Here is a 22,322-nt window from a genome sequence, read left to right as displayed (position 1 = left end):
ATCATCAGGTGGGGGGGCATACTCATTGGCGACGTCACTGGCACAGGGCCCCTCATAGTACGCAAAAGTGTCGCTGCCGGTGGGAGGCGCCCCCGCCGTGCAAACACACCGCCGTACTTTGAGGGGCCCTGTGCCAGTGCCAATGCCAACGAGTGGGCCCCCCCTGCTTGCTCAGGATCACAGCACTTGCAAAGTTTAAATACTTACCTCGCCCTGCTCCACTGCCGTGACGTGGTCCAGATTTCCTGGGCCCACAAAATACTTGAACCAGCCCTACCCCCAACAACTTTAGCCAAATGACCCCCAATTTCCAATGCATAACTATTATTGTAAGGGAAATTAAGATTGACAAGCTTCATTAAGAAGAATGGATGTTTTTGCCATTAAAATGGGCACTCTAGGTGTTTTCCTGGCCCCCACTCACTGCCGACTATGCTGCCCCATTAACTTGCATTGGGTTTCGTGTTTCGGTCGATCCCGACTTTACGACATAATCGGCCGATTTCACTCGACCCGACTTTTGAGATAGTCGGGTTTTGCAAAACCCGACTCGACTCTAAAAAAGTCAAGGTCGCTCAACCCTAGTGAGTATATGTGTTTTTATTTTACTGGGAGGGAAACATAGAGCTTCTAAAGAGTTAATCTAAGTAGTGGACAACTTCTTTAACCCCTTCATGACCGGGGGATTTTTCGTTTTTCCGTGTTCATTTTTCGCTCCTCTCCTTCCCAGAGCCATAACTTTTTTATTTTTCCGTCAATTTGGCCATGTGAGGGCTTATTTTTTGCGGGACGAGTTGTACTTTTGAACGACATCATTGGTTTTAGCATGTCATGTACTAGAAAACGGGAAAAAAAATTCCAAGTGCGGTGAAATTGCAAAAAAAGTGCAATCACACACTTGTTTTTTGTTTGGCTTTTTTGCTAGGTTCACTAAATGCTAAAAATGACCTGCTATTATGATTCTCCAGGTCAGTACGAGTTCATAGACACCTAACATGACTAGGTTATTTTTTATCTAAGTGGTGAAAAAAAATTCCAAACTTTGCTAAAAAAAAAAAAAAAAAAAATTGCGCCATTTTCCGATACTCGTAGCGTCTCCATTTTTCATGATCTGGGGTCGGTTGAGGGCTTATTTTTTGCGTGCCAAGATGACGTTTTTAATGATAGCATTTCGGTGCAGATACGTTCTTTTGATCGCCCGTTATTGCATTTTAATGCAATGTCGCGGCGACCAAAAAAACGTAATTCTGGCGTTTCGAATTTTTTTCCCGCTACGCTGTTTAGCGATCAGGTTAATACTTTTTTTTAATTGATAGATCGGGCGATTCTGAGCGCGGCGATACCAAATATGCGTAGATTTGATATTTTTTTTATTGATTTATTTTGATTGGGGCGAAAGGGGGGTGATTTAAACTTTTATTTTTTTTTATTTTTTTCACATTTTTTTAAACTTTTTTTTTTAACTTTTGCCATGCTTCAATAGCCTCCATGGGAGGCTAGAAGCAGGCACAGCACGATCGCCTCTGCTACATAGCAGCGATCTGCTGATCGCTGCTATGTAGCAGAATTGCACGTGTGCTGTGAGCGCCGACCACAGGGTGGCGCTCACAGCGACGGGCGATCAGTAACCATAGAGGTCTCTAGGACCTCTATGGTTACCATCCAGACGCATCGCCGACCCCCGATCATGTGACGGGGGTCGGCGATGACGTCATTTCCGGCCGCCCGGCCGGAAGCGGTAGTTAAATGCCGCTGTCTGCGTTTGACAGCGGCATTTAACTAGTTAATAGGTGCGGGCAGATCGCGATTCTGCCCGCACCTATTACGGGCACATGTCAGCTGTTCAAAACAGCTGACATGTCCCGGCTTTGGTGCGGGCTCACCGCGGAGCCCTGCATCAAAGCAGGGGAGCCGGCATCGGACGGTATAGTACGTCCGATGCCGGTAAGGGGTTAATCTAAGGTTCAATTTCAACTGCTTACAGAAAAAATATATAATGTACGATCAAGAAAAGGGAATAAAACTTTGTTTATGTAGCCATTGTTTTTGTTTCTTTTTTTGAGTATGCTAATATACAGCTCTGGCAAAAATTAGGAGACCACCACATCAAAACCCTGTCTTGGGCAGCCCAATCTCCAGACCTGAACCCCATTGAAAACCTCTGGAATGTAATCAAGAAGATGATGGTTAGTCACAAGTAGGGTTGAGCGACTTTTAGTTTTTTAGGCTCGAGTCGGGTTTCGCAAAACCCGACTATCTCAAAAGTCGAGTCGAGTGAAATCGGCCGATTATCGCGAAAAGTCGGGGATCGACCAAAACACGAAAGCCAATGCAAGTCAATGGGGAAGCATAGTCGGCAGTGAGTGGAGGCCAGGAAAACACCTACAGTGCCCATTTTAATGGCAAAAACATCCATTCTTGGTTCTGAAGCTTGTCAATCTTAATTTACCTTATAATAATAGTTAGGCATTGGACATTGGGGGTCATTTGGCTAAAGTTGTGGGGGGTATGGCTGGGTCAAGTATTTAGTGAGCCCAGGAAACGTGGACCACGTTACGGCAGTGGAGCAGGGCGAGGTAAGTATTTAAACTTTGCAAGTGCTGTGATCCTGAGCAAGCAGGGGGGGCCCACTCATTCGCATTGGCACTGGCACAGGGCCCCTCAAAGTACGGCAGTGTGTTTGCACGGCGGGGGCGCCTCCCACTGGCAGCGACACTTTTGCGTACTATGAGGGGCCCTGTGCCAGTGACATCGCCAACGAGTATTCCCCCCCACCTGATGAAGGAACCTGCACTTTCATCTGCACCTTCCTCTTTGTCCCCGTGTAAGGTGGTATAGTATGCGGGAAGGGGAACCTCACTTTCAGCAGGGTCAGAATCTGGCTGTGTAGCGTGCAAGGGGAATGTAGCAGTCTGGGTCAATGTACCAGCAGAGTCATCTAGCACTGACTGGGCAATGGGCAGGATGAGGAGGAAACACAGATATAGGCCCAAATAATAAAGTGAGCTAAATGCATTTCAAAATTGGTAACAGGACTAACCAGGCGGCATTGCTTTGTTCAGTGGAGAACAACTGTAATGAGAGGCTGACACAGTGAGTAGGCCCAAATCAGTAGTAGTAGTCTAAATGCAATTCAAAATTGGTAACAGTAGTAAACAGTCGGCACTGCTTTGTTCAGTGGAGGAGAACAGCAAGGAGCGGCAGACACCGTTAGTAGGCCCCAACCCAACTAGTAGGCCAAATGCAGTGTAATATTAACAACTACTTAACGAGAGCCTGAAAATGGAAGTTCAGGACAGGAAACCAGGAGAACAGCAAGGAGCGGCAGACACCGTTAGTAGGCCCCAACCAAACTAGTAGGCCAAATGCAGTGTAATATTAACAAGTACTTAACGAGAGCCTGAAGATGGAAGTTCAGGACAGGAAACCAGGAGAACAGCAAGGAGCTGCAGACACTGTTAGTAGGCCCCAACCAAACTAGTAGCCCCACTGCAGTTTTAAAATTCCGATAGGCTCAAAACCTTATAATTGCAGGTCATTTTTTTTAAGAGGACAGCTGTATTGAGTGGCACAGACAGACACTGCTAGTAGGCCTTACACCACAAAGTTGGCTCGATACAGGTTTAAAAAAGTTTACATTGGTACATGGTCTGCATTGGTGTGGTCAGTGGAGGACAATTGGAAGGAGGGACCGCAGACAGACTTAGTAGGCCTAAAATAAAAAAGTAGGCTCTATGCACTTTTATTTAGGTTCCAGGGGTACACAGGCAGCATTGGTGTGGTCAGTGGAGGACTATTGGAAGGAGGGACCGCAGACAGACTTAGTAGTCCTAACATAAAAAAGTAGGCTCAATGCAGTTTCAATTATCTTGCAGGGGTACACAGGCAGCATTGGTGTGGTCAGTGGAGGACTATTGGAAGGCGGGACCGCAGACAGACTTAGTAAACCTAACATAAAAAAAGTAGGCTCTATGCACATTTAAATAGGTTCCAGGGGTACACAGGCAGCATTGGTGTGGTCAGCGGAGGACTTTTGGAAGGAGGGACCACAGACAGACTTAGTAGGCCTAAAATAAAAAAACTAGGCTCTATGCACTTTTAATTAGGTTCCAGGGGTACACAGGCAGAATTGGTGTGGTCAGTGGAGGACTATTGGAAGGAGGGACCGCAGACAGACTTAGTAGTCCTAACATAAAAAAGTAGGCTCAATGCAGTTTCAATTATCTTGCAGGGGTACACAGGCAGCATTGGTGTGGTCAGTGGAGGACTATTGGAAGGCGGGACCGCAGACAGACTTAGTAGGCCTAAAATAAAAAAGTAGGCTCTATGCACTTTTAAATAGGTTCCAGGGGTACACAGGCCGCATTGGTATGGTCAGTGGAGGACTATTGGAAGGAGGGACCGCAGACAGACTTAGTAGGCCTAAAATAAAAAAGTAGGCTCAATGCACTTTTAAATAGGTTCCAGGGGTACACAGGCCGCATTGGTGTGGTCAGCGGAGGACTATTGGAAGGAGGGACCGCAGGCAGACTTAGTAGGCCTAACATAAAAAAGTAGACTCAATGCAGTTTCAATTATCTTGCAGGGGTACACAGGCAGCATTGGTGTGGTCAGTGGAGGACTATTGGAAGGAGGCACTGCAGACAGACTTAGTAGGCATAAAATAAAAAAAGTAGGCTCTATGCACTTTTAAATAGGTTCCAGGGGTACACAGGCAGCATTGGTGTGGTCAGTGGAGGACTATTGGAAGGAGGGACCGCAGACAGACTTAGTAGGCCTAAAATAAAAAAAACTAGGCTCTATGCACTTTTGAATAGGTTCCAGGGGTACACAGGCAGCATTGATGTGGTCAGTGGAGAACTATTGGAAGGAGGGACCGCAGACAGACTTAGTAGACCTAAAATAAAAAAGTAGGCTCTATGCACTTTTAAATAGGTTCCAGGGGTACACAGGCAGCATTGGTGTGGTCAGTGGAGGACTATTGGAAGGAAGGACCGCAGACAGACTTAGTAGGCCTAAAATAAAAAAAGGAGGCTCTATGCACTTTTAATTAGGTTCCAGGAGTACACAGGCAGCATTGGTGTGGTCAGCGGAGGACTATTGGAAGGAGTGTCTGACACAGTTAGTACTCCAAAATAATACATAGATGTTAATGTCTTGCAAAAAAACAAAAACAAAAAAAAAAGGGTGGCATACTTAGGTACAGGGGTGGGCTCCTCTGCTGACTTTCAGACATTGTTATTTGGTGCAAAGTATTTACTGGTGTAAATGTAGGACAAGGCCACTGAATATTTTAGTAGCATCATACATGTCAACAAATTGGTATTGTCAGTGCCAGGCATTGAAGGATTTCACCGCATAGACTAAACAGCGGTGGAGCAGTGACAGATAATTTTGCAAGTGGTAGAGCACAGTTTGAGCTGGGGGGGCACTCTCTCGTGCCCGGTGGTACTGGCCCAAGGCCCCTCATGTTACAACAGTGTTTCTGACGTTGGGTGCGCGCCACCACCGCCAGAGACACTTCATTGTACTATGAGGGACCCGGGGCCAGTGCCGTCAACCAAAAGTGGGCACACCCACCTCTTCAGACAAACGGCACTCACAGGTGCTTGGGCCAAGTGGTGAGACCACGGCCCCGTGGGGGGAGTCAGCCCATTTAGGGAGGTGTAAACATGTCGTATGCTGGACATACAGCAGCTGCAAATGGAGAAATTGGAACACTCAGTAAGACCAGTCCAAAAGCAAGACCTTTTTAAAGGAAAGCTAGGTGTCAGCCGGGAAAGGTGGGGCAAAATAATTAGAAATCCATGAGTGGTTCATTTTATTGAAGGTTAGATCATCAACATTTTGGGTAGCCAGATGAGTCGGTTTTTCGGTCAGTATTGAACCAGCAGCACTGAATACTCTTTCTGATAGCACACTAGCTGCTGGGCAAGCGAGCTCCTGCAATGCATATTCGGACAATTCAGGCCAGGTGTCTATTTTGAATGCCCAGTAATCAAATGGGAATGACGGGTGAGGGAGAACATCGATAGGGGAGGAAAAATAGATTGTAACCATACTGGACAAATGTTGTCTCCTGTCACTTTGAATTGATGCTGCAGTACCTGTCCTGTCTGCGGTCATTGTGAAATCACTCCACAACCTGGTCAGAAAACCCCTCTGTCCAACGCCACTTCTGATTTGTGCACCTCTAACACCTCTGCCCTGTTGCCCCCTGCAGCTCATGTGAGAACCATCACCTGCGCTGTGTGCTGGGAATGCCTGAATCAAACGGTCAACAAGAGTTGCTTGTTTGGTTGCCAATATTTGTTCAAGGTTCTCATGTGGCATGATGTTTTGCAGTTTCCCCTTATAGCGTGGATCCAGGAGGCAGGCCAACCAGTAATTGTCACCGGTCATCATTTTTATAATGCGGGGGTCCCTTTATAGGATACGCAAGGCATAATCCGCCATGTGGGCCAATGTTCCAGTTGTCAATTCATTGCTTGTACTGGGTTGAGGAGCACTTTCGGGCAAATCAACATCACTTGCCTCCCTCAAAAACCCTGAACCTGGACAGTTTCTATTGCCCCCTGAGAAGCTTCCTCATCCAAAAAATACTCATCCCCATCATCCTCCTCGTCCTCCTCCTCTTTGCCTGCCACCTCGTCCAGTAGACTTCCCTGACAAGACAATGGCTGACTGTCATCATGGCTTCCCTCGTCCTCGGCTGCAGACGCCTGCTCCTTTATGTGCGTCAAACTTTGCATCAGCAGACGCATTAGGGGGATGTTCATGCTTATTATGGCGTTGTCTGCACTAACCAGCCGTGTGCATTCCTCAAAACACTGAAGGACTTGACAGAGGTCTTGTAGCTTTGACCACTGCACACCTGACAAATCCATGTCTGCCATCCAACTGCCTGCCCGTGTATGTGTATCCTCACAAAAATACATAACAGCACGCCTCTGTTCGCACAGTCTCTGAAGCATGTGCAGTGTGGAGTTCCACCTTGTTGCAACGTCGATGATTAGGCGATGCTGGGGAAGGTTCAAAGATCGCTGATGGTTCTGCATACGGCTGGAGTGTACGAGCGAACGGTGGATGTGCGAGCAAAGTCTGCGCACCTTCAGGAGTAGGTCGGGTAACCCCGGATAACTTTTCAGGAAGAACTGCACCACCAGGTTTAAGGTGTGAGCCAGGAAAGGAATGTGTTTCAGTTGTGAAAGGGCTATGGCAGCCATAATATTCCTTCCGTTATCACTCACTACCTTGCCTGCCTCAAGATGTACACTGCCCAGCCATGACTGAGTTTCTTGCTGCAAGAACTCGGACAGAACTTCCACGGTGTGTCTGTTGTCGCCCGAACACTTCATTGCCAATGCAGCCTGCTGACGCTTGGCACTAGCTGTTCCATAATGGGACACCTCGTGTGCAACAGTGGCAGCTGTGGATGGAGTGGTCATGCGACTGCGGTCTGTGGACGAGCTCTCGCTTCTGCTGGAGGACGAGGAGGGGGGCAAACGCCTACAGCCAACTGTTTCCTAGACAGTGGGCTAGGCAGAACTGTCCCAATATTGCTGTCCCCTGTGGACCCTGCATCCACCACATTAACCCAGTGTGCCGTGATGGACACGTAACGCCCCTGGTCATGCCTACTGGTCCATGCATCTGTTGTCAGGTGCACCTTTCTACTCACAGATTGCCTGAGTGCATAGGCAATGCGGTTTTTTTCATGCTTGTGGAGGGCTGGGATGGCTTTTCTTGAAAAGAAGTGTTGACTGGGTAGCTCGTAGCGTGGTACAGCATAGTCCATCAGGGCTTTGAAAGCTTTGCTTTCAACTAACCGGTAAGGCATGTGGGTGTTCAAACCCTGTGTACGCGGATGAGAGGATGAGTACTTCCTTTTCCTAACAAGAGTCTCTTGTAGGGTGAGCTGGACTGGAGAGCTGCATATGGTGGAACTAGCGGGGGTGCCGGTGGACATGGCAGACTGAGAGAGGGTTGGTGATGGTATTCTTACTGTTGGCCTACATAGTGTTTCCTACCAAGAACCTGGTGATTCCCTGACTGCTTTGGCCTTGCGACGAAACCTCCACATTTGCTGCAGGTGGTGTGGTAAACGGTGGGCTTACAGTGAGGGAAGGGATGTAGCGTTGCTGACTAGCTTCATTGTGAGAGGGTGCAACAACGTTAAGGGTCGTTTGGTAGTTAGTCCAGGCTTGCAAGTGCATGGTGGTTAAATGTCTACGCATGCAACTTGTATTTAGATTTTTAACATTCTGACCTCTGCTGAAGGTCCTTGAGCATTTCTTACAGATGACTTTGCACTGATCATTTGGATCTTGGTTAAAAAAATGCCAGACTGCACTCTTCCTACTATCGGATACCTTTTCAGGCATTGCACACTGAGCTACTTTAACCAGATGGCCACCCTGTCCTACAACGGTTTTTGGTTTTGCCACGCGTTTTGGGCCAGATACGGGCCCGGCAGATGGAACCTGGTGCGATGTTGATGCCTGCTGCGGCCCCTCCTCCTCCTCTGCTTCAGAACTACTGCCGGCTGCACCCTGTTCCCCCAATGGCTGCCAATCGGGGTCAACAACTGGGTCATCTATGACCTCCTCTTCTATGTCCTGTGCACCTTCCTCTGTGCCACCGTGTAAGCCGGTGCTAGAGCGTTCGTGACGGGGCTCCATAGTCTCATCTGGGTCAGATTCTGGATCAGTACACTGCGAGGGCAATGTTGTGATCTGAGTCAAAGGAACAGCATAATAATCTGGCTGTGGCTGTGCATCTGTGCACTCCATGTCCGATTCATCTTGTAATGGGCATGGCCTGTTAACAATTTCCCTTTCTAACCCAGGAACGGTATGTGTAAAGAGCTCCATGGAGTAACCCATTGTGTCGCCTGACGCATCCTTCTCTGTTGTTCTGGGTATAGAATTCAAGGAAGCGACTTGTCCCTGACCGGGAACATCCACTAACAACGCGCTGCTTTTACATTTTGCAATTTTGCGAAGAGGAGGCAAAAGAGCTAGAGGCAGAGTCAGCAAGGAAAGCCAAAACTTGTTCCTGCTGCTCCGGCTTTAAAAGCAGTTTTCCTACTCTCAGAAAAGGGAGCGTTCGAGGCCTTGTGTAGCCAGACGATGACGGTGGCTGAACAACTCGAGACTTAGGTGCTATATTGCTTTTGCCACGACCACCTGATGCTCCACCACCAATACCATCATTACCAGCTGGCAATGACCGCCCACGGCCACGACCTCTTCCACCAGACTTCCTCATTCTTGGAAATATGTAACCAAACTAACAAACGGTATTTGGTACTGTAAAACCAGTTACAAGTTAGACACAAAATTGTTGTGAATTTAAATCTCCCTTTATAGGTGTGTGAGACTGCAGGGAAAATCAGGCCCACTGTATTACAGTACACAGTTTCAGTAGCAGACAGTGGCTGACAGATATGCCACTAACAGGACTGACGCAGATGCACACACTGAAAATAAAAATCTCCCCTTTTTTTATATGGAAGACTAGTAAATAAATCTGGCCCACTGTATAACAGTATATTTTCTGTGGCAGAAAATGACTGACAGATACCACAGACTGGACTGGCACAGATGCACAGATTTGCCAATATTAATCTCCCCTTCTTTTTTTGGGATGGGAGACTAGTGTATCAATCTGGCCCACAGTTTTACAGTATTATTTCAGTGGCACAAAATGACAGACCGATACCACAGACTGGACTGGCACAGATGCACAGATTTGCCAATATTAATTTCCTCTTCTTTTTTTATGGGAGACTAGTGAATAAATCTGGCCCACTGTTTTACAGTATTGTTTCTGTGGCAGACAATGACTGACAGATAACACAGACTGGACTGGCACAGATGCACAGATTTGCCAATATTAATCTCCCCTTTTTTTTATATGGAAGACTAGTGAATAAATCTGGCCCACTGTTTTACAGTATAGTTTCTGTGGCAGAAAATGACAGACAGATACCACAGACTGGACTGGCACAGATGCACAGATTTGCCAATATTAATCTCCCCTTTTTGTTTTTATATGGAAGACTAGTGAATAAATCTGGCCCACTGTTTTACAGTATAGTCTCTGTGGCAGAGAATGACTGACAGACAGATACCACAGACTGGACTGGCACAGATACACAGATTTGCCAATATTAATCTCTTCTTTTTTTATGGGAGACTAGTGAATAAATCTGGCCCACTGTTTTACAGTATTGTTTCTGTGGCAGAAAATGACTGAGAGATAACACAGACTGGACTGGCACAGATGCACAGATTTGCCAATATTAATCTCCCCTTTTTGTTTTTATATGGGAGACTAGTGAATAAATCTGGCCCACTGTTTTACAGTATAGTTTCTGTGGCAGAAAATGACTGACAGATAACACAGACTGGACTGGCACAGATTTGCCAATATTAATCTCCCCTTCTTTTTTTTATGGGAGACTAGTGAATAAATCTGGCCCACTGTTTTACAGTATTGTTTCTGTGGCAGAAAATGACTGACAGATACAACAGTCTCGAAAAATCCGGCACACTGTTTTTCCAAACACGGTGTGCATTTTGCTTGAATACGAAATGAAATAAATTTACATTTCTAATAAATTTCACCGTGTTTGGAAAAACAGTGTGCCGGATTTTTTTCGAGACTATTAAGATATTTTTCCTGAGCACCTGTATATAACAGTCTGAGCCACTCCTTATCTGCTCTGCACTGACAGATACAACAGACTGGACTGGCACAGATGCACTGATTGGCAATATAAATCTCCCTTTTCAGGTGTGGGACAGTGCAGAAAAATACAGGTCCACTGTTTCACACTACATAGTTTCAGGGGCAGAAAGCGGACTGTATTACAATTACTATCTCCCTACAGTAATCTCAGAAAAGTATGGCAGGCAGCAATAAAAAGGACTGCTGCACACAAAAGTGTGGACAAACAAACAAGATAGCTGTGCAGAAAGGAAGGTGCAACAGGATTTGTGCTTTGAAAAAAGCAGTTGGTTTGCACAGAGGCGTACAAACAGCAATGCAGCTATCAGGTAGCCTTATAAGGCAGCCTAATAAGCTACAGAGCTGATGCACAGAAATCTAGCCTCCACTGTCCCTGCAAGGAAAAGGTGGTGTTGGACAGTGGAAATCGCTACTGCACAAGTGGTTTGGGGGTTTATATTCCCTGCCTAACGCTATCCCTGCTTCTGACGAAGCGGCAGCAACCTCTCCCTATACTCAGATCGGCAGCAGTAAGATGGCGGTCGGCGTGCACACCCCTTTATAGCCCCTGTGATGCCACAGAAAGCAAGCCAATCACTGCCATGCCCTTCTCTAAGATGGTGGGGACCGAGAACTATGTCATCACGCTGCCCACACTCTGCGTCCTCCTTCATTGGCTGAGAAATGGCGCTGAATGCGTCATATGAAACGCGACTTTGGCGCGAAGGTCGCGTACCGCATGGCTGATCCCACGCTGGGATCGGATCGGGTTTCATGAAACCCGACTTTGCCAAAAGTCGGCGACTTATGAAAATGACCGATCCGTTTCGCTCAACCCTAGTCACAAGCCATCAAACAAAGAAGAACTGCTTACATTTTTGTGCCAGAAGCAGTGTGAAAGACTGGTGGAAAGCATGCCAAGACGCATGAAAGCTGTGATTAAAAATCATGGTTATTCCACAAAATATTGATTTCTGAACTCTTCCTGAGTTAAAAAATTTGTATTGTTGTTTCTAAATGACTATGAATTTGTTTTCTTTGCATTATTTGAGGTCTGAAAGCACTCGTTACTTTTTTTTATTTTGACCATTTTTCTTTGTCAGAAAAAAATACAAAATTTATTGCTTGGAAATTCGGAGACATGTTGTCAGAAGTTTATAGAATAAGTGAACCATTTACATTTTACTCAAAAATATACCTATAAAGAGAAAAATCAGACAAACTGAACATTTTGCAGTGGTCTCTTAATTTTTGCTGGAGCTGTATATGTAGAATATTTTGTTTCATCTTGCTGTACCTCTATTAACATTTCCAACATGATAAAATGCAGTGAAGTAAGATATTTTTTTATAAATTCTACTGATTACACTTCGTTGTAGAAATATATCAAATAGTATATACTTTTGCTTTCAGCAGCTTTTATTAGTGTGCTAAATTAGCATGCTTTTGAATGTAATATTTAATTTTATTTCTACAGAGAACGATATGGGATATATCAATCAAACTGTTGGGAACCTGTAAGCAGATGTCGCAATAATAAGAGCTGTTTGCTTGGGTTACACAAAGAAGACATGACTTGTTCTGGAAGTGATGAATGCCGTGCTGCATATATCCGTACTCTGGGGACAAAGCTTCAAATCCCATGCGTGTGCAACAGTGGACTTTACAATGAGGAATACCATTTGTGTGAATTGTTCTCTCACATTTTGCACAGCAAATCCTGTTTAAGTAAGTTGGAAAGCAGATTGCTTTGAAGCATTTTTTTTATCACAGGGCAAATAAAGCCCATATAAAGTGTAGTTTATCCTACAATGAAATGCAAAAGTTACCACACTGTTTTAATAAATAAGTAGACAGAAAAGTTTCTGCCACAGTAAAAGAAAAAAAAAATAGACTGTGTTAATAAGAGAATATAAAAACAGTTTTGAAGTACAGATTTTAGTGTTAGGGTCTTGCCTCAGCACAGGGGGAATCTCAAGCCATCTCCGCTGCAGTCTCCCATTCTTCTCCAGCCGCAGTGGAGCCTGCTCAGCAGAGACATTGGTCCCAGCATCTGGCTCAGGCTGATACTTGTGCGACTGGTTGCTGCTGCTCTTCCAGGCTCTGCCTTTGTAGCCAGCACTCATCAGCAGCGAGCAGGTCTTTCTGGTCCTGCTTTTCCAAAATGAGCATGCCCACGGGACGACCTCCCATTGGAGGTCGGGGGTCACATGCTCAGGTCCTGTTGCATCTCCTGTTGGACCATCTGGTAGGTCTTGTAGCACTGCTGCTATAAAAGATTTGCAGGGCCGCTCAGCCTTGCTCTAGTGTATGCTTGAAAACGTGTGTGTGTTGATGTGTGAAAGTCGCTCATTAATCATCCCCTCCCTTGTGTATGACTGCTCGTGTAAGGAGGATGATTGCTATCTAGTGCCTGACAGAGCCATCAGCGTCTTAACACATGATACAGCATCTATTGCTGTGACTGCTAGTGCTGCGCCGTGCACTATTAGAGCGCTTTCCTTACCCAAGTCTGGGTGGTTAGTGGCATCCACCAGAGTGGCACTGCATGCACTCTTGTGCATAAAAATTACTATTTAAGTTATATACTGACACCCACTAGCGGTGTTGAGCGCAAGTGGTCTAGGCGAACTCTAATCCTGAGTCTTGGGATTGAGTTCTGTGACAACTTGCTTGCGCTCTTTGTGTGGTACCGCGGCCCAGTGATGCAACAGGGTTTGCTTCTTTTATACAGGGTGAAGCTAACCCATGTGTGTATCCTCATTGTACCGCCATATAGTTCATCATTACTCAGCAGCAGGTTCCATCTCTGCACGGTGAACCCCAGGCTGCGAACGCACCTTATACCATCTCTCTTATTATTTGCTGCGTTCCACTAGCCCTAACATTAAGCATACAGCAAATACACTTATCTACCCAATTTCTTGTTTAAAATCCAAACGTAATGCCAGCAATTTATTCTGTAACTAATGGCAACTAGAGATGAGTGAATCTTTTGAAATTCGAGTTTGCCATCTTTAACACATTTTTCCCAAAAATGCAATCCACAGTGAAACAATTTGCCTAAAACTGTAAGTATTGCAAAGCCTCAAATGGTAAAAGAAAAAAGGGGTCTGGTACTGTGTTAGCCAGTTGAAAAAAATAATGCTCTCAGTGTGAAAAACAAGATAATCTTGTAGTTATGATACCTTTTAATGGCTAACAAAAATAAAATGAATGATGCTAGATAGGAAGCTTTTGGGACTTCTTATGTCCCTTCCTCAGGCATGGTATAATAAAGTTTCTGTAGAAACACAAATTTTTGCACAAAGAATAAGCAAAAAAAAGAGAGGCATGATATAATAAATGAACCTTTAAATAAACAAACAAACTGAGCTTAGAGACTGAATCCTTAATTGGATTAGATTACTGGTGTGAAAGTGTTATAGTCCCAATATCCAAATGAGATCAGAGGCCTGGTGCCCTCACCTTCCTCATATTCTGCAGTGAGTATTGTTGAGCGATACCTTCCGATATGAAGAAGTATCGGTATTGGATTGGATCAGCCGATATCCAAAAAATATCGGATATCGCCGATACCGATACCCGATACCAATGCAAGTCGATGGGACACAAATATTGGAATGTAGATAAGCCCTTTCTATCCTTCTACATCCTGTTCCGGAGGGGGGAAGAGTGTGGGCGGTGCATGGGTGGACACTGTGCGTGTCTGTATGTGTGGGCGGGGTCTGTGTGGGCCTGCTGGGGATCTGTACGGGCATCTCGGGGGTCTGTGCGGGCTGCCGGGGGTCTGTGTGTTCCTGCCGGGGCTCTGTGCGGGCTGCCGGGGGTCTGTGTGTGCCTGCCAGGGCTCTTTGCAGGCTGCTGGGGGTCTGTGCGTGCCTGCCGGGCTCTGTGCGGCCTGCCGGGGCTCTGTGGGGCCTGCCAGGGCTCTGTGTGGGCTTGCTGGGGCTCTGTGCGGGCTGCCGGGGCTCTGTGCGGGCTTGCCGGGGCTCTGTGCGGGCTGCTGGGGGTCTGTGCAGGCATCGTCCGATGGGACTACAAGTCCCATCGGACGATGCCTGTGACAGTGATTGACACATTAGCCAATGATGAGACAGTAGTAGTCCCATCATCTGGCTAATGTGTTGAATGTAAAAAAATAAATAAATAAAGATACATACTACATACATTACATTCATACATTACATACAATACATACATACAGACCTTTAGTACATATAACATAGAGTACATACTCACCATCACTTGTCATTTTGATCCCCGAAATCAGTGTCACCTGTAAAAAATATAAAAATAACAAACAACTAATATACTCCCTGTCCGCAGAAATCCACGAGTGTCCCACAACGATCTCCAGTGGAGAACGGCAGCATCAGCTGATGCGACCGCTCTCCAGGGGCTCCAGGAACACAATGACAGGAGGAAGGTATCCTACCGCACTGTATTCCTCCGCCGCTGTAAAAAAATAGTCCCTAGTCTCACTTTTGGCATTGCTGTGTGAGAAATTTTCCCACGCAGCAATTGCCATAAAGTGAGACTTTGTCCTAAGGTAACCTCTCAGTGATGCACTTCAGGAGCCATTGTCTCCTGTCAGTGTGTCACTGACGGTCCTATAGAGCAGTGACATCACCCGATGTCACTGTTCTATAGGGGAGATCGTCGTGGGACACTCGTTATTAATTGGACGACGGCGGACAAGTAGTATACGATTTAATATTTTACGTTGTTTGCAGGCGCTGAAGTATGGTAAGTATGGTTAATTGAAGAATATTAAAATACTTTGTGTGCGTGTTTTATTAACCCTTTATTACTATTGGATTAATATTGGATAGGTATCTTATTGACGCCTCTCCGTTATTAACCCGGCTTAATGTCACCTTACAATAGCAAGGTGATATTAACCCCTTATTACCCCATATCCCACCGCTACACGTGGCTGCGGACTGGTATTTATAGATGGGGGACCAATATCCATGGTCCCTCTCTAGGCTATGAATATCAGTCCGCAGCTGTCTGCGTAGCTTTTCTGGCTATAAAATATAGGGGCACCGCATGTCATTTTTTGGGGGGTCCCCCTATTTTAATAGCCAGTAAATGCTACGCAGACAACTGCGGGCTGATATTCATAGCAGGCTACAAATATTGGCCCCCGGCCGTCGGCTTTCCCTCTCTGGCTCAGAAAATTGCACGGGAGCCCACGCCATTTTTTTTCATTTTTTTAATTTTTTAAATTCAATGCTCATTAATATTTCACACTTGCGTCGGTACGGGTCTGTTGCTATGCGTCGGGCCGACATACCGACGCACGTTGTGAAATTTGTGCACGACGTGGGCAGCGGATGCAGTTTTTCAATGCATCCGCTGCCCATTCTGAAGTCCGGGGAGGAGGGGGACTAGGGACTATTTTTTTACAGCGGCGGAGGCATACAGTGCGGAAGGATACCTTCCTCCCATCATTGTATTCCTGGAGACCCTGGAGAGTGGTCGCATCAGCTGATGCTGCTGTTCTCCACGGGAGATCGTTGTGAGACACTTGTGGATTTCTGCGGATAGGGAGTATATTGGTTGTTTGTTATTTTCATATTTTTTACAGATGACACTGGCTTCGGGGAACAAAGTGACAAGTAGTGTTGAGCATTCCGATACCGCAAGTATCGGGTATCGGCAGATACTTGCGGTATCGGAATTCCGATACCGAAATCCGATACTTTTGTGGTATCGGGTATCGGTGTCGGATCCATAGTGAGGTGTAAAATAAAGAATTAAAATAAAAAATATTGATATATTCACCTCTCCGGCGGCCCCTGGACATCACCGCGGGTAACCGGCAGGCTTCTTTGTTTAAAATGAGCGCGTTTAGGACCTGAGGAATGACGTCGCGGCTTCTGATTGGTCGTGTGCCGCCCATGTGACCGCTACGCGACCAATCAGAAGCCGCGACATCATTCTCAGGCACTAAACTCCTCATTCTTGGAATTTAGGACCTGAGGAATGACGTAGTGGCTTCTGATTGGTCGCGTGGCAGTCACATGGGCGGCATACGACCAATCAGAAGCCGCGACGTCATTCCTCAGGTCCTAAACGCGCTCATTTTAAACAAAGAAGCCTGCCGGTTACCCGCGGTGATGTCCAGTGGCCGCCGGAGAGGTGAATATATCAATATTTTTTATTTTAATTCTTTATTTTACACATTAATATGGATCCCAGGGCCTGAAGGAGAGTTTCCTCTCCTTCAGACCCTGGGAACCATCAGGATACCTTCCGATACTTGGTGTCCCATTGACTTGTATTGGTATCGGATATCGGTATCGGCGATATCCGATACTTTTCGGGTATCGGCCGATACTATCCGATACCGATACTTTCAAGTAGCGGACGGTATCGCTCAACACTAGTGACAAGTGATGGTGAGTATGTACTCTATGTTATATGCACTGTATGTCTGTATGTATGCATTGTATGTAATGTATGAATGTATTATATGTAGTATGTATGTAGCATGCTTGTAGAAAGTATGTTGTATGTATTTTGTATGTATGTAGTATGTATGTTGTATGTATGTAGCATGTATGTTGTATGTATGTAGTATGTATGTTGTATGTATGTAATATGCAGTATGTATGTTGTATGTATGTAGTATGTATGTTGTATGTATGTAGTATGTAGTATGTACTGTATGTACTATGTATGTAGTATGTATGTAGTATTCTGTATGTAGTATGTATGTAGTATGTATGTAGTATTTATTTTTTACATTCAACACATTAGCCGGATGATGGGACTACTACTGCCCCATCATTGGCTAATGTGTCAATTACTGTCACTGCTGCAGGCATCATCCGATGGGACTTGTAGTCCCATCAGACGATGCCTGCACACATGCACAGACTCCCGGAAGCCCGCACAGAGCCCCGGTAGGCCGCACAGAGCCCCGGCAAGCACGCACAGAGCCCCGTCAGGCCACACAGAGCCCTGGCAGGCCGCACAGAGCCCCGGCAGCCTGCACAGAGCCCGGCAGGCTGCACAGAGCCCCGGCAGGCACGCACAGAGCCCCTGCAGGCCACACAGAGCCCCGGCAGCCCGCACAGAGCCCTGGCAGCACACACAGAGCCCCGGCAGGCCGCACAGAGCCACGTCAGGCTGCACAGAGCCCCGGCAGGCCCCACAGAGCCCCGGCAGCCCGCACAAAGCCCTGGCAGGCATGCACAGAGCTCTGGCAGGTGGGCACAGAGCCCCCGCAGCCCCCGCAGCTCACACAGAGCCCCAGCAGGCACGCACAGACCCCCCACGGTCAGGCACAGACTCTGCACACACACACGCAGTCTCCGCCCACGCACCACCCCCACTCCATTATAGTGCATCATTGAACTATGGAAACTTCTGATTCCGGTATCCAATATCGCAAAAATATCGGAACTCAGTATCAGAATTCCGATACAGCGAATATCGGCCGATACCCGATATTTGCAGTATAGGAATGCTTAACACTAGTAGTGAGTAATACATTTTTTTGACAGATTTAGTCCTGTGTGGATGGAATTAAAGACTTCAGTATGTTTGTATTCCCAAACCCTGTGATGTTTTTGTGATTTAAAATTGCTCTTTAATATGTCAACTTTCATATTGTTTATTTTGTGTCCTGGACCACAGAAATGTTTGACCACCTGTGAAGGGTTTTTTTAGCTGCAATTGTGTGGCGTTGAGACCTTGCTCTCAGTTTCTGTCCTTTTTTTCCCATATACAGTAGAGGCCCCCAACAGGACATATAGTGCACATAATTAAATACATCACATTGGAAGAAGAACATATAAATATCCAGGGAATCTTATAGTCCTGCTCTACATGAGTGCAGATATTTCAGCTCTTCACATTGCACAGATAAGTTCCTCTCAATGTAGCTGAGGGTATTGAACTTTGAATCATGAAGTTTCTTAAATTTGGAGGTTGCCTGTAGCAAAGCAAGGGAGGATCTTTGAATATCGTCTTAAGCCGATTATGCTTGTGTAAGATGTGGCGAAGTTTTTTAGCAGTTTTTCTCAGTACTTCAAGCTGTGGGTTCCAGAGGCACACAATTATTTTCCTCATTTTCTCCATATTGAAGTAATAGATTTCTAGGGATCCTTGTGGGTGTAATGATCTGATCATTAATGGAGGTGAGATGGTAGCCTCAATTTAAAAATGTCTTTTTAAGATGTGCTAAATGTTCCTCCTGTCCCGTGGGGCTGGATCAGATACAATTATATCTTAGAGCCTGACTGTAGACGATGGACTTTTTAATGTAGCAAAATAAGAAAAGTCCACAGCACTCTTGTGCCTGTGTATCACCACCTCCTCAGATGTAAAGTGCTGCTGAATGCCGCTGCTGTGCCATGTTTGCCCTTTATAGATGCTGAGTGCACTTCAAAATATGTAAATCCAAAGGAAGGAAAAAACAAAAATGCACTCACCAGTCTCTTGTGCGATAGTCATTTATTCAGACCATGTGCAGGCACACTTGGGGAGAACGTGGACTTTGGATTTGGACTTTTTAATGTATTTGTTAATGTGTTTGGGTGGAAACTGTACCATCTGAGGTATAGTATCAGAGAATCATAGAATGTTAGAGTTGCAAGGGACCTCCTGGGTCATCAGGTCCAACCCCAGGCTCAAAGCAGGATTCACTAAATCATCCCAGACAGATGTCTGTCCAGCCTCTGTTTGAAGACTTCCATTGAAGTAGAACTCACCACCTCTCATGGCAGCATGTTCCACTCATTGATCACCCTGTCAAAAAGTTTTTTGTAATGTCTAATCTGTGTCTCCTCACATTCAGTTTCATTCCATTGCTTCTAGTCTTTCCTTGTGCAAATGAGAATAAAGATGATCCTTCTACAATGTGACAGCCTTTGAGATATTTGTAGACAGCTATTAAGTCTCCTCTCAGTCTTCTTTTTTGCAAGCTAAACATTCCCAAATCCTGTAAACATTCCTCATGGGACAAGGTTTGTAGACGAGTCACCATTTTGGTTGCTCTTCTCTGAACTTGTTCCAGTTTGCTGATGTTTTTTTAAAATGTGGTGCCCAAAAGTGGACACAGTATTGCAGATGATGTCTTACCAAAGAGGAGTAAAGGGCAATAATGACTTCTCGTGATCTAGACTGTATGCTTCTGTTAATACTTCCCAGAATCGTATTTGCCCTTTTTGCTGCTGCATCACATTGTTGACTCTTGTTCAGTCTGTGCTTTATTAGCATAGCCAAGTATTTTTCACATATGCTGTTGCTTAGCCCTATTCCTCCTATTCTGTATATGCTTTTTTTCATTTTTATTGCCCAGATGTAGTACTTTGCATTTTTCCCTGTTAAAAATCATTCTGTTAGTTGCTGCCCAGTGCTCCAGTTTATTTATGAATCCTCTCTCTCTCTTCTCTAGTATTAGCTATCCCTCCTAGTTTTGTGTCTTCAGCAAATGTAATCAGTTTACTCTCAATTCCTTCATCTAAATAATTGATAAAGATGTTGAACAGTACATGGCCCAGGACAGAGCCCAGTGGTACCCCACTTGTGACATTCTTCCAACTGGATGTGCAACCATGTACGACCACTCTTTGGGTCCAATCACTAAGCCAGTTATGAATCCACCTAACAGTTGCCTTATCCATTCCATACTTAGTCAATTTTTCAATAAGGATTGTGTGAGATACTTTGTCAAATGCTTTGCTGAAGTCAAGATATACTATATCTACAGCATTTCCCTGATCGACCCAGTCAGTGATTCTGTCATAAAAAGAAATTGGGACAGTCAATTGGTTTCCGAAACACCAATGTCTGGATTGAACCATTTTGAATTTTTATGTTGGTATCCAGAAAGTTAATTTCCATTTTTGAGTAATCCAATGTCAGGTTTATTGTGGGGTGAAATGTATTTAATTTGTCATGGAATTTCAGAAGTTCTTGTTCAGACTCAGTCCAGATTATTAAGATGTCATCGATATAATGTAAATAAGCCAAGGGTTTGATGGAGCAGGATGCAAAAAGTCATTTTCCAGTTTAGCCATGAAAAGGTCGCCATTTTGCTGCCCATAGTAGTATATAGCTTCTGTCTGAAAGAAAAAAGTTGTGTGTAAGGATAAATCTGGTTAGTCTTAATACAGATTCAGAAGGTATCCCATTAGCTTCAAGAAACATTGGGCAGGGGGATAGTCCATCTTCATGTGAGATGCTTAAATATAGGGATTTCACATCTATGATGGCTAACATGGTATTCTTAGGGAGAGGGCCTATTGGAGATAACTTTTTAAAAAAGGTCTTTGGTGTCCTGTAAATAGCTGGCTGTCTTCCTTACCAGCGGTTTTTGGACATTTTCTACCCATCCTAAGATTTTTTTAGTGAGTGTTTCCACCCCTGAGATGATTGGCCTTCCTGAATTACCTACCTTATGAATCTTGGGAAGCATGTAGAACATTCCTGTCTTCGGATTCTCAGGGATAAAGTCCAGAAGGTATGTGGAATCTGTACACAGATCTCTGATGACTCTTTTCAACTCCCTCATATATTTTGGAGTTGGGTCATCATCTAGTTTGGTGTAGTACTGTATGTCCGTCAGCTGTCTGTGTGCTTCTTTAATGTAGTCAGTTGAATTCAGAAGGACTATGACACCACCTTTATCTGCAGGCTTAATAGTGATCTCCTTGTAGTTTTTTAGGCTGTCAATTGCCCTTCTCTCCTGCATACTGATGTTAGGAGTTTCCTTTCTTTCTCCAATATCATGGACTGCACCAAATGTCTAAATGAGTCGATATATTGGTACAAAATGGTGTTGCGGCCAGGAGGAGGTGTCCAGTCAGATTTTTTCTTGTACTTTAGTGTGACGTGTTTGGCTGCTTGGAAGCCTCAAGTCTTCTTTAACATCAAAGAACTCCTTAAGTCTCAGTCTCCCGAAATATTGCTCCATGTCACTACAAAGTTTTGTTTTGTCTAGAGGTTTCATAGGACAAAATGTGAGACCTCTGGATAGCACACTGAGTTCTAGTTTGGTGGATATGTGAGATGACAAATTCATAACACAGTTGACTGTACCTGTGTCCTTCTGGCACTTCATGCTGTTGTGCTTATGATAAACTTCACTGGTGCAGGAATAGAATCCTGCTTTCAGTCGAAGTCTGTGGATTTTTTTTTCTGTTGTCTATTAGGCAGGCTCGGACTGGCCCATAGGGTAACAGGGGAATCCCCCAATGGGCCTCTGTGCAGATCTGGGTTCCCAACCCCACTGTATGGACAGTACTTGGCATAATTCACTTGATAAACTCTATGCAGAAAAAAGAAGCATCTCATCATTCATTATCCAAACTACCCAGTTTGTTTCATAGAGATCTAGATAAATTTGTGAATGATGGTAGTGTAATATTTGTTTGCAGGTGAAAAGTGGACCCCCCAAAGTCAGTGTTACTGTTGGGCCCTTGATACCCCAGTTCAACGCTACTATTAGGTGTGACTGCAGTATTGTATTGAAATGCTGCAATTTCTGCTGTACATTTTCAGTAAGTGTACTCAAATTTTGTCTTTCCATTTGGACTTTTTCCTTGGTGCTGTAGAAAACATGTATA

At 45.1% G+C, this 22,322-nt stretch overlaps 1 protein-coding gene across 2 annotated transcripts in view; it reads left to right on the top strand.

The window, feature by feature from the left end:
- The window catches only part of GFRAL (GDNF family receptor alpha like), a 269,983-nt gene that overhangs the window by 215,222 nt on the left and 32,439 nt on the right, over positions 1–22,322 (top strand). For both annotated transcript variants that reach the window (XM_069726751.1, XM_069726753.1), the window contains one exon: positions 12,212–12,462. In XM_069726751.1, the coding sequence (XP_069582852.1) occupies positions 12,212–12,462 (251 nt within the window). The remainder of the gene's footprint in view (positions 1–12,211; positions 12,463–22,322) is intronic.

The sequence above is a fragment of the Ranitomeya imitator genome, chromosome 5, assembly GCF_032444005.1.
Source record: "Ranitomeya imitator isolate aRanImi1 chromosome 5, aRanImi1.pri, whole genome shotgun sequence".
Classification (NCBI taxonomy): domain Eukaryota; kingdom Metazoa; phylum Chordata; class Amphibia; order Anura; family Dendrobatidae; genus Ranitomeya; species Ranitomeya imitator.
Note: the sequence above shows the minus strand (reverse complement) of the source record. Positions and strands in the feature narration are given on the sequence as shown.